Source organism: Apostichopus japonicus, chromosome 2 (assembly GCF_037975245.1).
Source record: "Apostichopus japonicus isolate 1M-3 chromosome 2, ASM3797524v1, whole genome shotgun sequence".
Lineage (NCBI taxonomy): Eukaryota > Metazoa > Echinodermata > Holothuroidea > Aspidochirotida > Stichopodidae > Apostichopus > Apostichopus japonicus.
Window position 1 is genome coordinate 15,580,831 of NC_092562.1, and position 16,247 is coordinate 15,597,077.

The 16,247-nt window shown below is 34.8% G+C and overlaps 1 protein-coding gene across 1 annotated transcript in view; it reads left to right on the forward strand.

Annotated features, from left to right (window-relative positions):
- The first annotated feature begins 732 nt into the window (after positions 1–732).
- LOC139979633 (transmembrane prolyl 4-hydroxylase-like) overlaps positions 733–16,247 on the forward strand; it is a 35,587-nt gene continuing 20,072 nt past the window's right edge. The window contains exons 1-3 of the mRNA XM_071990631.1: positions 733–751; positions 1,230–1,411; positions 11,152–11,233. Of these exons, the coding sequence (XP_071846732.1) occupies positions 733–751; positions 1,230–1,411; positions 11,152–11,233 (283 nt within the window). The remainder of the gene's footprint in view (positions 752–1,229; positions 1,412–11,151; positions 11,234–16,247) is intronic.

Sequence of the window (16,247 nt, forward strand, 5' to 3'; positions counted from 1 at the left end):
ACGGATGATTTCCAACTACCTCGTTATCTGTTGTATTTTGGCAGCATGTGAATTAGTATGTATATATATATATATATATATATATATATATATATATATATATATATACATATATACATATATACATATATACATATATACATATATATATATATATATATATATATATATATATATATATATATATATATATATATATATATATATATGTATATATGTATATATGTATATATATATATATATATATATATATATATATATATATATATATGCCCCCCCCCCCCGCCTCATCTCCCAATCACATTTACAGAAAACGCGTTGCCTAAAATGTAACAAACATATACCGTCCTATGAGACAAACAATTTGATTATTTTGTTGTGGATCTTTCGTAACACTCATCTACGGGTGTCATTGTTTTAAATTAATTTAAAGAAAAAACGATACAAATAATATAGCTTGGTAATACCACAGAATGATTCCACTGCGTTAATGCTCAGCAGATTCAAAATTGTTATGCTTTGATTTGTTAAAGTTCATGTATACAGTGTTTATTGATTATCATATTCACCTATTAATTTTTTTTTTTAATATTGATAGTGCAGTGAAAACAGCTTTGTAAATATATCCAGAAAATTATGTAAAGAAAGACAAACAGATCGAAATAAACGAGATGGGAAAAAAAGATAAGCTTTGATTCGTAACTCTGTACGGTATGTAATTTACTGAGTTTGATGCGTCCAGAAACAATGGGTAATTAATCAATCACCACGACGACACGGTATACATAAGCGCGCCGGAAAGTCTTGACAATACGAGATTATATATTGGCATATCTGCATGGCTGGTTTGATTTAGGCTCGTAACGTACTCGACTAAAATCACGTTTTTTCCTCATAGCTTCGATGTAGCCCTACATATCGTCTTCGAAAGTATATATATATATATATATATATATATATATATATATATATATATATATATATATATATATATACATACATGCTCAGCGAGATTTATAATTACTATATTTCAGCCCGCATGCTTCGTGTCATGTTTCTACGTGAACTGATCTGAACTAAACGTATTGATAACGGAACTATATATTGAAACACAAACTTTGCTCTCTTTTGATTTGGTATTGTTATATTCGACCTCGTTATACAGAGTGATATCAAAGAGCCTCGTGAAAAGGCTTTCAATGTGGTGCATTATTTTTCTCATTCAATAGACATAACCAGTCCACACTGTCTTCGGAAGATGAAGATGTCTCCAAGTATATCTCTCTTGATTTCAATCTCGTTACTCTCATTTCATCTTTCTTTCGCTGAAGATGAATTATTCGAATCGAATAATTGTAACGCAGACGATGAATCACATGGAAGCTTGCTGTTCCAGTACAACCCTGTTGGGGTAAGTTCACCTTTCTCTATACCTTATTAAAACTTCTTTTGCAAAGTTTACAGTTTCCTCCGACGGTTCATTAAATTCAGTAGATATAACAAAAACAAGGCAATGAGAAGAAGGTTACATATTTTGTCACGACCCAAAATCGTTCGACTCACCTGACATAATTCTTACCCCAGAAAGTAAGCAAGTTTAAAACAAATATACGACCGGATGTATAAAAATTCGCAATGACAAGCTAGGTTTGTTTTGCGTTATCAGAAAATGTGATATAAACCAAACCGATTGTGAGTCTCTGCCCCAAAAAAGTAAGTCAACAAAACAAACAGTATGTCATTTTAAAAATACCAGCGAAGGTTCAAGGGCGCATCAGCCATTATGGCAGCTGGTACTCACAGCTGGTACAGCAACTACTGTTCATGTCCTACAACCATAGGCGTAGGAGGCGGGGGGGGGGGGTTGGGGGCTGCAGCCCCCAACCAAATATTTTGGAAAAAATTCGGGTAATATGCTGAGAATTTTTCGGGCACCTACTGAAAGAAATATAATTTAAAATGTGTTTTTCAATGGTTAAACTGATATTATTATTATCATAATTATTGTAACGACTTCTCCAATAATTCTAACCAATATGGAAGGGTAATAACACGGCAAATGATTGTATGTTATTGGCATGCGATGTAATAACCGATTCATGCTTATGTGATGTACACATTAAGATGTTGAACGCGCGCTCTTCTCGCGAAAAAAAATTGGTTATATTTTTCGAGCAAGGCGTATAGCCCCCCCCCCAAAAAAAAAAATCAAATTGGTCTCCTACGCCTATGGTCTCCACAACCGTGAATCTGTAATTACTATACTTTGTGTTCGTAACACGGTTATATGTGTGATTGTGGATATTTGGAATTAATCGCAAAGTTGTTTGGTATGGGTAAATGATTTTTTTTTTTCAAGAGGGAGAGGAGGAGGAGGGGTAGGCTATTAAAGAATTTTTTTCATTTTTGGTGGTGGTTTGGGGGCTGAGAGGGGAGTAGAAAAGTAACAATATAATGAAATCCTATATAATGTAATTAGCAAAAGAAGAGGTCATACTTGAAAATGTAGTGATTATTAAACCTTTATCGTTTGAGGATTTGGTAAGTTTAGGAAAACCCCTACATGCCTCTTTCTTTTTTAAAAAGTAATTGATTATTAGGCCTAATTAAAGTAATATCAGGGAGTCTTAATAACTGGATTTTCAGAGTCAACAACGCAAGCCTTCTTGGGAAACAGATTTTGCTTTGATTATGTTAAATTTGTAATAATTTGATCTTACAAATTCCTTTCAAGGTGATTTTAAAACTGTCACTCCATCATATACATATATACATATATATATTTCTATATATATATATATATATATATATATATATATATATATATATATAAATATATATATATATATATATATATATATATATATATATATATATATATATAAATATATATATATATTACGTGTTTAGCAATTGAGCACTGTAGGTTTTTTTTTTTTTTTTAATCATGCATGCTTTATAAGCTTCATGAGCCTTCATCAAGATCATTTGTAATATCACCACTATATATATGCTTCATATACCGGAATATCCATTTTGCTACAGATTGATATTACAACAATAAGTCAGGCACGAGTGGTTATATGTGGGGTTTTTTCAGACTAAAGTCTAAAGTGTTAGATCTGGCTTGAACGACCGCGTTATATCTCACAAACTTAAAACGACTTGCTTTTAGCTTTTTGGAAGATTTTTCCTAACCCTTTCTATTAAAGAGGACATCTTCATGATGATTGGGTTTACCTGTCCTTTAAGTAAAGTCCTTGAGTAAAGCAGCTTTCCAAACCTACCGAGTATAAACCAACAAACAAAATTAATTAATATCAAGTAAAACAGTCTGGTTTAATATAAGTAAATTTTATAGCTTAATATACATATAAATTATTACGAATGAAGAGATATCTATATTCCTCTCGGGTCAAAATAATGTTAAATCGATTATTTACGAGAATATATAAGAAACACGGGCTGTTTGGGTAATACAGGAAACTGCTGCTGATGGGAAACAACCTATTTGTTTTCCAGGGTTGTGAGTTGATATCACTTGCTATATTTTGTACATACTGTCAAATATATATATCCGTTTGGGGGCATATATTTCTTCTGCTGATTCATAAAACACATATTTTTGTATCCATGTTTTTATCATTCTTTTTTTCTTACGTTTTCTTAGTTTTAATGACCGTGAGTAATGTATTATGAGATATTAATTTCAGGAGTTTTGAGTTCGTTGTCTTCTGTCGTCATGAACCTCATAAGACACAGCATATATATATATATATATATATATATATATATATATATATATATATATATATATATATATATATATATATATATATCACATATAGACAAGATATACAATTTACACCATATTGCTACCCTGGGTTTCACGCACGCATAGAGCGACGATCTTCAGGCCAGTGGATGGTCAAAACAGACTACTTCTTTTTCAACCGTTTACGGTTCAATAGCTTGGGGTTCCCATGGCGACACAAAGAGATAAGCTCGGATCTCCTATTGATTGTGTCACCTCTTGTGCGTAGGATTTCCAGTTTTTCTTCTATACAAAGGTTGCAGTTGCCCGATTCTCGCTGGTAAGTGTCGGACTGCCTAATTATGCTCCATTTAACCGAATAATCTACCTTTTGTCTCTTCAATCCCCATATGTGTTTAGATAACTCAGACTCCTTCTCGTATTTACTATTTCTGAAAGACTTAGTGTGGTTATTGTATCTAGATTTGAAATCCCCCCCGGTAAGCCCAACATATGACCTGGTGGTGCCATCGTCACCGGAAGTAACTGTGGCCTTATACACCACGGCACTGACAAGGCACTCACCCTGTAGGGGGCAAGAGGCTCTATCTCTGCAGTTGCAGGTTCTTATGGGGGTTTCTTGGTTGAATTTTTTCATTACTTTAGCATTATGGGATTTTATGATTGAATTCATATTTTTCATACAACTGTAACTCACTTTTAAAGTGTTCCTGTTGAATATTTTCCTCAGCTTTGCCCCGGGAGGGAAGTGCTTGTCGACCAGTTTGAGAAACTGGGCACCAACGTTAGATTTCACATTTTTACTGTAAGGTGGGTTGAACCATGTTATCTTCCATGGGAACCCCAAGCTATTGAACCGTAAACGGTTGAAAAAGAAGTAGTCTGTTTTGACCATCCACTGGCCTGAAGATCGTCGCTCTATGCGTGCGTGAAACCCAGGGTAGCAATATGGTGTAAATTGTATATCTTGTCTATATGTGATATTATTGCTCTACTACGGTATTGAGCACTTTCTGCTTCTACTGATTATACTTACACGTGTGATATATATATATATATATATATATATATATATATATATATTTATATATATATATATATTTATATTTATATATATATATATATATATATATATATATATATATATATATATATAGATGCATGTGAATTTGTCTCGGGGAAACACAGGTTTCTTCCATTTCAAAGTTGATATGAAATATTTTTTACTCTTCAAAATGAATTGATTGACTTTGCCTGAAATGAATTTATCACGGTCATGCGCCTATAGCTTATGATAACTTATTTACCATAAGAGCTTGACACAGAGAGGAAATGAATAGTCCGGTTGATCAGCGCGTGTTAAACTAAATCAATAAGATCCTTGCGACTTGATAAAAGAAGCCCGATTTAATGGCTTAGTCGTTGCTTCATTCTGACTTACATACATACGTACACAGATACATAGACACATGCACAACACATACATACACACGCACACTCACACACATACGCATACATACCGACAAACATACATACCGAAATACATGCATACCGATCATAGGCCCAATTTGATTGGAGGGGGGGGGGGGGGGGCTGTAACGACTTGCCCAAAAAATATAACCAAATTTTTCGCGTGCGGAGCAACATTGTTAATGTGCACATCATATTGGCATGCATAGGTTATTACATCGCATGCCAGTAACATACACTCATTTGCAGTGTTATTACCCTTCCATATTGGTTATAATTATTGGGAGAGTCGTTACAATAATGATAATAATAATAATATAAGTTTAACCATTGAAAAACACATTGCAAAGTATTTTTCATCAGTAGGTGCACGTAAAATTCTCAGCATATTGCCCAAATTTTCACAAAAATTGTTGCTTGGGGGCTGCAGCCCTAACCCCCCCCCCCCCCAGCCGCACCCCGCCTCCTACGCATATAGTACCGATATATCTTAACACAACAATCGCTGCGTTACTCACAGGATTAACCACGGTCAGCTGACCTGAATGGACCAATAGGATTTAGGAATCTTTACTAAGTGTGAATGAACGGCTGATTATTAATGAAATCTATGATTTAACAAGGTTCGTACTCCTAACAAAGAGAATCCGGCTAATAGTTTGATTTAATTTCAGTGAACAAAAGAAAGATACAAATTACACAGGACTACAACACTGACTCACTGAGTACTTATATAGCAATAGAGAACGACCGGGGAGGGGGGTAGGGTGTCGGGGAGGTGAGGGGGTGATTGTGAGTGTGGTGAGAGGATACGATGAGCTTAAGAATTCTGAGGGACTGCTATCATATTTAGGGTCAACAAAGTATCGAATGATTGAATAGTATATAAGCGGTATCAGTATGGTTGTTGACATGTGATAGTCTACTTATAAAATATAATATTCTGATGCGGGTTATTTTTCTTAACGTATCTAGTTTAAATTACAAGATATTGTCCTACATAATATCATGTTAAACATACTGCATAGTTTATGGATGGTATATCAGTTTGTTTATTTAAACATAGACCAAATTTGGTTAATACTTATAACCATCGTCATTTAAATTCGAAGAACTCTATAAGTATTTTTTTTAAGTATTGTAAATATCAGCCTGAGATGTACACGAAATAATTAAACCCAACACCATCTGTGACCCAATTCGGAATGCATACACTGTGAAGATGTTAGTTGAGACCTCTTTAAAACCATTTTATGTTTTTATTGGTTTTGCCTTTCTTTTTTTCTTTTGGTAGTAGAGGAAACGTTAGGTTTTTGCTCCATCTGCTAAACTAATTGGAACAGTCGCTTTTCACTGATGTTCAATCAATTCTTAAAGAGTTTAACAGGTGAACACTTTAATGCCGATATACTTTTTTTAAGGAAATTTAGTTTAGTCTTGCGACAGTATTTAAATTTAACTATATTCATTATAGCAGTGAAGTAAATAAGTATAATTTGCTGTGTTGGAAGCTCTAATATTGTTTGCCCACCCTGTGGCTATTTTATAATTAACTAGGCCTATATGAGTGAGCAATATTGGGTATTTTTCTCTCTTCAATATAACTATTGCAATCTTGTTCATCAGGGAACTGCTTGTGATATTTGTTTTACTGCCCCCCCCCTCCCCTCCCCCAAAAATGAAAATGAAAAACAAAAGAAATAATTTACTATGATGATATTTGTCGGTCCAGTTGATGTGTTATTTACTTCCCTACTTCATATCATAGAAACTTCATATATCTAACATTACCATGGCAACAGTAACAGCAACTGCTGTTTTCATTGGTAGTCTTTATCTATCAGTCACTTCCAAACTGAACTCGTCTATTTTTTTTTCTTTATAAGAATAGCAGAATCATTTTGGGTAAATTTAATCCAAATACAATACCTCGGTTATTCACAAACACCTTGTCATATACAGTCCATTGCATTGTATATATGTTATAATATATGGCAGTGTTGATATGGTATAACTTTATTGACAAATAAGAAAAGGAAAATTAATTCCGTTTTGTCAAAATAGAGAATATACCTTTCATTCTATATAGAATCAAATCCTTTCTGGTGGCATTATAGGTTCAACTACAGCGCGTTTCCCTTGAATGGATTCTTTCCTCAGGGCTAAATACACATATAGATGGTTTAAGTGAAGTAATGCATTTTAACTGAATAAATTAACTATTGTAACAACCATCCATTTGTAACCGAAGTTTAACAAGTTTTCGCTTGATATCAGAAATTTGTATTAATCCTCTCAAAGAAGTTTCCCCTTTTCCAATTACACATTTATTAATGTTACTTATTTTTTATATGATCTGCAATAAGTATTATTGTTATTTTGCTTATTTTACAAGACAGAGAACGAATTCACTTTTATGAATTAGTGCCTCTAATTATATAGTCAATATTCTTTTCAAAGCTATTAGCTTCATGCTATACACATATCAATAGTTGTCGTAATGGATTCTGTCCTACGGGTATTATTTCTAACTCCTATAGAAGAAGGCTCCCAAAGGGAGTATATATGACAGATTAATGCATTCTCTATTGTCACAATTATAATTTCATAACCGAGAAGACAATAAATTCCCCCATACTCATCTTGCATGGTGTCAGAGGTGGGATTCTGGTTTTATGAAAACTTTGGCGAACCCCTTTTGATTTACTTCCCTCCTTGATAAATTCATTTCTGAAACAGACTTGCATTTGGACTAAAAGCAAATGTCATCTGGCATGGGTGGACTGTTTTTCGTCAGGCGTCTTGAGGTAGAAGGTAGTACATCTTAAGCGGACTCCAGTGACATTTTGTACCGAAATCAAACGCTTACCGAAGTTTCTTTCACTGTATCAGACAGTCTAGAAAAAATATGTCTGCAAAAAATGTATACCGATATGGAATATCTCCAAACATACAATGATATAGATAATGAAAAGGGCTCTGGCATTGAGAATGTTTGGGGACTATGGGGTCACGTTACAATATTGTAGGTTTTCTTCCTAGCGTCAGCAATATGTAGGCGAAAAGCAAATGAATCGATCGATTTATCTCATGAATGGAAAGAAGTTAAAAAAAAAATGAAAGAACCCCGTTTCTATTCGTATATATAAACTTATAAAAATGCCCCATACTTGTGAAAGGGACGTGATACGAAAACGTTGTAAAAGCTTCTTTCAAACATTATTTGTAGTAAATGCCTGTCGACCCGATTTGCTTGAATTATTGCGGGTTTTTTTCCAAACAGTTTTGCTTTGTTTTTAACGGTCTTTTTCCTTTTCTTGTTTTAATTTTTTCAGAAATTAAAATTTTGAATTTGTGAAAGAATTGTTGACTCTTTTTTTCGAACTGGATTATAATTATCCGGCCTCAATTTTCAATTCTTCTTTTATTTATAAATTCAATTTTCGGTATTTTTAGCGTGAATAGATTTTTGCCCTCTGTGTCGGAAACCATGTTTTTAGATCACGTGACATAAGTTCTAGTTGGTTAACAACAATAGCATTGTATTTTTAGCTACCAGGCTTCATTGCCGCAGCGCGCATGCGCATTCATGTAAGGTGAACGCCTGTCGCGTTGTTTCCATCATAGCGTGACTGTGAACTCCGCTCCGTAGTTCGACAACCCAACTCGTATTTCGCTTGATAAATCCCATCTAAAGCTGACGTGAATAAAAAGCAAATATAAGAGGAAAAGGTCGTGTGAAGACATTTGCATAATAACCTGTTTATCGCAAACTACTGCCATCTGAATTTCAAAGCAGCTTAAAATTATCCGCGAGGCCGCATAGTTATTTTGTTGTTAAAGTAGGTCGTTTGTTCGGTCAAAAGAGAATTATAGGTTAACCATATCGAGAGAAGATGTCTCTGAAAGCATTGAAGAGTTCTTTCGCGCCCATTGACCTCGCGGAGAGTGACGTCACAGAAGAACTATACTGCCCTCGAACATCGCCTGCCGATCTATGCTTCTCTTGGGGAAACCAACATTCGGCGTTTTGAATAGGCTGTATAGTTGTGAAAGGAATAGAAGAGCAATGACAAAAATTAGCAAAGTCTCTACGATTTCAATTTCAGAATATTCTTATCACTGGAAACATGCATACTGGGCAGGTCTACATCTGCAATAAAAGAGAAGGAATGATTAGAACCAAACAAGATGATGATGGTGATGGTGGTGATGATGATGATGATGATGATGATGATGATGATGATGATGATGATGATGATGATGATGATGATGATGATGATGATGATGATGATGATGATGATGATGATGATGATGATGATGATGATGATGATGATGATGATGATGATGATGATGATGATGATGATGATGATGATGATGATGATGATGATGATGGTGATGATGATGATGATGACGACGACGACGACGACAATGATGACGACGACGATGATGACGACGATGATGACGACGATGATGACGACGATGATGATGACGATGACGATGACGATGATGATGATGATGACGACGATGATGATGACGACGATGATGATGACGACGATGCCGATGTCAAGGGAGATGACGATGACGACGAAGAAGACGACGACGGTGATAACTCAGACGATATAAATGAGGATGATCTCGTTCAAAATATGCAAAAAAAATCGCTCTCTGCAGCAATTTAGCTGACAATCAAAGCCATGAAACCATTTAATCGCGCCTCAGTTGAGTGCATTTTGGTCCATTGAGTTACATTTGCGATGTTTTGATACCGTACGCATCTCTCGTATGTGCTCATAGACCTTGTTTTTAGACAAATTAAGTTCTTCTCTTCATTGTTGGAAATTGCTACTGTAGCCCGGAAGGGGTTTGACTTGTTCCCCTTTTTTTCCAATTTCCAGTTCGCGAAGTATCTCATTGTTTTCCCTTCTTCTTCTTACATCAGTCTTTAGTTCCAACTTCTACTCTTCAACTCAACGCACAGACCAACAAATAAGTAATACGATTTTCCAATCCGCCTCTCACTATCCTGATATATATATATAAGCGTAAGGGGAATTATGATAATTGTTTAGTTGTCTGTTTTCTGGGTTGCTTTGCAATGGCTAATGAGCGAAACGAGCCAAGAGTCTCAGGAACTTGTATTACTCATTTCATTTATTTGTAGATCGACCCCCCCCCCCCCAATAAGCTTAGCTTAAGGCTATATGGTTATACATTATACTTAGGAATCATGGAAGGGAGTAAAGAGAACAAACCACTCAATAATGATACCAAAATTGCATTGAACAATTAAGAAAATGGAGAAATTAATGTCACCACGGGCAAACGATTTAAGGAGATTGATTATAGTTTGACTCTGGTGCTATTTTTGAAAGCGAGGCTGCTTGGAAATATTCGTCTTACAAGGAGTGTAGATCAAAATTTCTATGGGTTTAGTGGTTCTGCGTTGCATCTGATAACTCCAACTGATCAATTTACACCGTATTAATTTTGAAACTTTACAGTAACTGTTCAAACTTAATTTGATAACTTCTCTAATTACTTTTCTCCGTACTGAGGCATTGCAACCCAACTTTGATGATATCTTTAATGACATTTTGATGCTTGCTACTTTTAACATAACAATGCAACTGTTTCAAATATAATGACAAATGCTTAAACGAATACTTAAATATATATATAATACCATAATGACTGACACGTAACACGTCAAAAAATGAAGTGCCCGCATAGCTATACCCAGTATAAACTAAATATAATTAGTGTGCATATATATATATATATATATATATATATATATATATATATATATATATATATATATCATTATGGTATTGAGACTACAATTTACATAACAGTTATACATACTGTTCATGTTTAATGTTATGATATATATTTTTTTCCAGAAAGGAGTAGTACATTACGTTACTGATGAGGCTGGCAGGGAAATGGAGATGGTCACATTGGCAATGGATCCTCCGATATTTGGTAAGATATAACACAAGGATGGAGACACGGCCTGATTAAAGAGTCTATATATTTGTATATGTCCATGGTAGCGAAGGGTGAAGGAAACAAATCCCCTTCCCCACCAACACCCACCCCATCCTACCTCCATCGGCCCTCTCCTGTGGTACTATATGCTTACGCACTTGCAAACTATGTAAGCATCATCTTTACACAATCTATCTGTTCATTCACGATTTTTTTTCTTCATTTTTGGCTAAAAAGTTGTGATTGCTATTTCTTGACGTCACTATTCATATATACATCAACCCTATTCCTCTGGCTACGCCTTTGGTTACATCTCAACTCATCAAATGTGAATTTATTTTGTAAGTGAACGTTGTATAGTAGTGGTAAACAGCGAAATATATGACTCGTAATGGAAAGAGACATTTGATGGGCAAATGATTTGATGGCGACAGGCAAGTTGATGCATACGCCATACACGCGACATAAATCTCTTCTTTTTTTCAAGCCCTCACCCATGGGAATTAATTTCGATTGAGGGTCGCATTAAACGTACCCTATATTTTCGTTATCGTTCGTTTCTTTTCAAAACCTCCTTCTTCCCTTGAAGCAACCCCTGACACCGGAACGGAATGGAACCGTCCCCCCCCCCTCCCCTACTGTATTAACATTGCAGCAAACATTTTGACGTGGGGTGGTGCATATATATATATATATATATATATATATATATATATATATATATATATATATATATATATATATATATATATATGCGAAAGGGGAATAATAATAATTGTTTAGTTGTCTGTTTTCTGGGTTGCTTTGCAATGGCTAATGAGCGAAACGAGCCAAGAGTCTCAGGAACTTGTATTACTCATTTCATTTATTTGTAGATCGAACCCCCCCCCCCCCCCTCAATAAGCTTAGCTTAAGGCTATATGGTTATACACAATACTTAGGAATCATGGAAGGGAGTAAAGGGAACAAACCACTCAATAATGATAACAAAATTGCATTGAACAATTAAGAAAATGGAGAAATTAATGTCACCACGGGCAAAAGATTTAAGGAGATTGATTATAGTTTGACTCTGGTGCTATTTTTGAAAGCGAGGCTGCTTGGAAATATTCGTCTTACAAGGAGTGTAGATCAAAATTTCTATGGGTTTAGTGGTTCTGCGTTGCATCTACTCCAACTGATCAATTTACACCGTATTAATTTTGAAACTTTACAGTAACTGTTCAAACTTAATTTGATAACTTCTCTAATTACTTTTCTCCGTACTGAAGCATTGCAACCCAACTTTGTTTATATCTTTAATGACATTTTGATGCTTGCTACTTTTAACATAGCAATGCAACTGTTTCAAATATAATGACAAATGCTTAAACGAATACTTAAATATATATATAATACCATAATGACTGACACGTAACACGTCAAAAAATGAAATGCCCGCATAGCTATACCCAGTATAAACTAATTATAATTAGTGTGCATATATATATATATATATATATATATATATATATATATATATATATATATATATATATATATTCCTATAGGGGCCTCACAATCAGTCGAATGATCTACAATTTCTTCACCTATATCATACATCTTCGTAATAGCAGGGGTAAAAATTGTAATTCCATTTGAGCTGTTGTACGAACGACCAATGTTTCGCTATAAACCCTCACAGTGATATCTTACAGGCCAAAATCAGTGAAAGATTGTTGTTGTTTTTTTGCTTTATTAGATTTAAATGCCGTTAATATTATCACCCTTGATTGAGCAATCAATACATTTTTAACACTTGACTTGATCTGATAGTACTTATAGTAACGATGGTCTGTATTTCTACTGAATTGTAACTGTAGGCCTATGAACTTGTAGTAACAAATTGAACTTGTCCAAGGACGTATTTTGATATAGGATATTGATGTATTAATATGTTCTTAAAGCGACACACCTGTTGGTTGTTTGTTTAAAGCAGCATTTGTTGGTTCTTATAAACCGAATATTACTGATTGTAATTGATGATAACTATAAGACATCATTCCAATTGTACTTGTCAAAAATTAAGTCTCTGATTATTTTATTCCGTTTTGCAACATATTAAGTTGATTTTGATCAAGTTTTCCGTTGCTATTCCTAACTAAAATAATCCAATAATGATTCAGTTCATCAGTGGAGGATCAAGAAGACAAATTAAAACTTAAGACGTGATTTTCTATTTTCAATTTTGTTGTGTTGGAGCAAAAGGGAGATGTACCCCCCCCCCCCACACACACACACATACACACCCTGGATCCGCCGCGCCTGTTCATTAGTCAGTCAACGACATGCTGAGAAGCAATATGCATCTAATCAATTATTACTTGCTCATTAACATTCATTTGGTTAGAACTAACGACTTATTTTGAATTGATCAATTTACAATCATATTTGAAATAAGAAAAGAAGGGCCTTGGGTTAGGTCAATATAACGGCTGAATAGTTCAGTCTAAAATCACGGGAACTTTTTACTGATGTGTGATCACTGAAAGTTTAAACCTGTCATTATGGGTGGGTCGGTTGGTATACTGATAGGTGTGTCACTTGCAACTGGTTAACGTTAACCAAACTCTTAACGAGATCGATATATAGTACAGTATTTGGAGGTCATTTTCACGACCGGTTTCACTGAAATTGACCCCCCTAAATTGATTGCTTTCCAAACCGATTGTTGTTATACTTTTCTTGGCAGTCCAAAAACCTTTTGTTAACCTCTCATTTTCGCGACCGTGTATTGTAATGTTTGCAAGAGTGGTCACGAATACCGCAGTAGCCTGCATAACTTTGGAGTCTTTATGCACTCTAAAAACACTTGGGTTAAAATTGACCCAAATTGGGTCACTTTTTGACCCAAATGAAAGTCAGGAGGGAACCTAACACATTTGGGTCAAACTGACCCAGAAAATAAGGTCAGAATAAGTGACCCAATTTATGGGTTGAAAATTTGACCCAGAAATATTGGTAAATATTGACCCAGGCAAGGGTTATGATGGAAAATCAACCAAATTTGGGTCAGCTTGACTCTTATAGGAAAAAATACATAAATACAAAAGGCTTCATTTGACAGAGCAATTTATTGATATAACTCCTTCAAAGAAAGTGAACTGAAATGTAAAATTGCAACAAAACTGAATGTTTCATTAACATGGTACCATAGTACAAGATCTAAAGGAAGGAATTGTTTGTAGCATTACCAATGATTTAATATTTTTTTTACCCCATTGCAATTTTTACATAAACAATTTCAACATTTTATTAGACTTGTTTGGATAAAATACAATTTGCTGAATGTATGAACGAACACTTTCTAGCTAGACATGTGTGTGTCTTCATAGTGATAGTTATCAGCTAAAGCATAGACTAGCTCGCATGGGGAGGTATTTGCCTTACTTAAGATGTAATAACAAAAGAAGAAAATGACAATCAAAACATGGTTGCCACATTTTTAAAAGATGGGGTGATGGATGGTCAGGCTTGAAAATGTTCACTAAATTAGGCCTCGTAAAGAAAGATTCCCCCCCCCCCCCTTTTAACACTTATCCATGGCTTTCATTAAACGGCGGCAAGCCTATAAGTAATGAGTCCAAATATTATGTGTAATATTTATACTGCTGTTGTACATAACCCAGCACAGGTAAATATTGTATATGTAAATATGTGTAGAATGGATACGCAGATTTCTGCATTCCAAGAGCCGTTCAATTGAAAATAGTCCAAGAAATTTATTTAGAGCAGATAACTGGGACTGGGACAATCCATATAATTTCCTTCTAAAATTTCATGACAGCAAAACAATTTGTGAGCTGCAACTTTGGAACTGGAATTTATGAGATGAAAACAAATATGATCATACAGGCTGAAAACGTTTTGCCAATTCTTCTTAGAATACAAAAATATCTTTGCTTTGTATATGAGGCAAGTATGCCTTGGTCCCATAAACGTGATTCAACTAACAGTTGAGATTTCAACTAAAATCACACAACTTCAGATGATCATAAAGGTTGCTCGGCATTGAACAAAATTGTGTCCAAATTCTTTCAACTGTTATGTAAAAAGGAATTGTAATGGACAGTTGAATCGATTGACAAGTTAATTCTAGTGTTGCACTGTGCGACTATTGTTTCAACTTTGTTGAAAGTTCTTGTTGAAGCATGAATATGGGACCCAGGTATGAAAATTTTCAGCCCTACTTCATTTTGATTTTCAAATATGTCTTCAATGACACAACTGATAATGAAATTTTCCCAGGTACATCAATGTCGTATACAACAGTCTGGAGGAACTGCCGGGAGTTGTATCATTGCCACTGATAATCCATATCAAAAACATGAAAACACTTAAAACATAAATCAATGGCATTAATCAGCGACTCCTGTGGAATGGCTTCTCTCTCTATGATTATGTAAGTTTGTTCCGGGCTAACCCTGCTGCTTCCAATAGCTAGAACGAATGGTTGCTTTTGTTTCACCCCTTCAAGGTAGTGTAGAAAATTGGTTCCAATCTGAAATGAAAAAGAAAAGGTTATGGAAGCAAACTTCTTAGATTTATTCGAATACTGCCTTCCATATAGAAAGGATCATATATTGTAGTACTCCCCAGAAGGTGGGGTATTGATAGAAGCAATCTTTGTTTTGATTAAGGATGTGCAATATTTAGCATTCACAACTTCAGTGATGAATAGTGCCACAATTTCATAGAGGGTTGTAGAGATGCCAGGTATTTTATGCATTGTACTGAAAACAAGTTTTTTTTTACTAATTCAGATATAAAGAATTGTCGGGCCTCTGTAAGTTAATTTGAGGCTCATCGAGGAACCCTGGACAATTGATTTTGGATGAACACAGTGTTCAAAAGTTAACAAGACAATTATACTATCCCAGCATACTGCCTGGAATACCGCAATGTCCTATCCGATCGGTGTGAATTAGATTGTACACTCTTCCACTGCACACTCAACATATTCTGCATT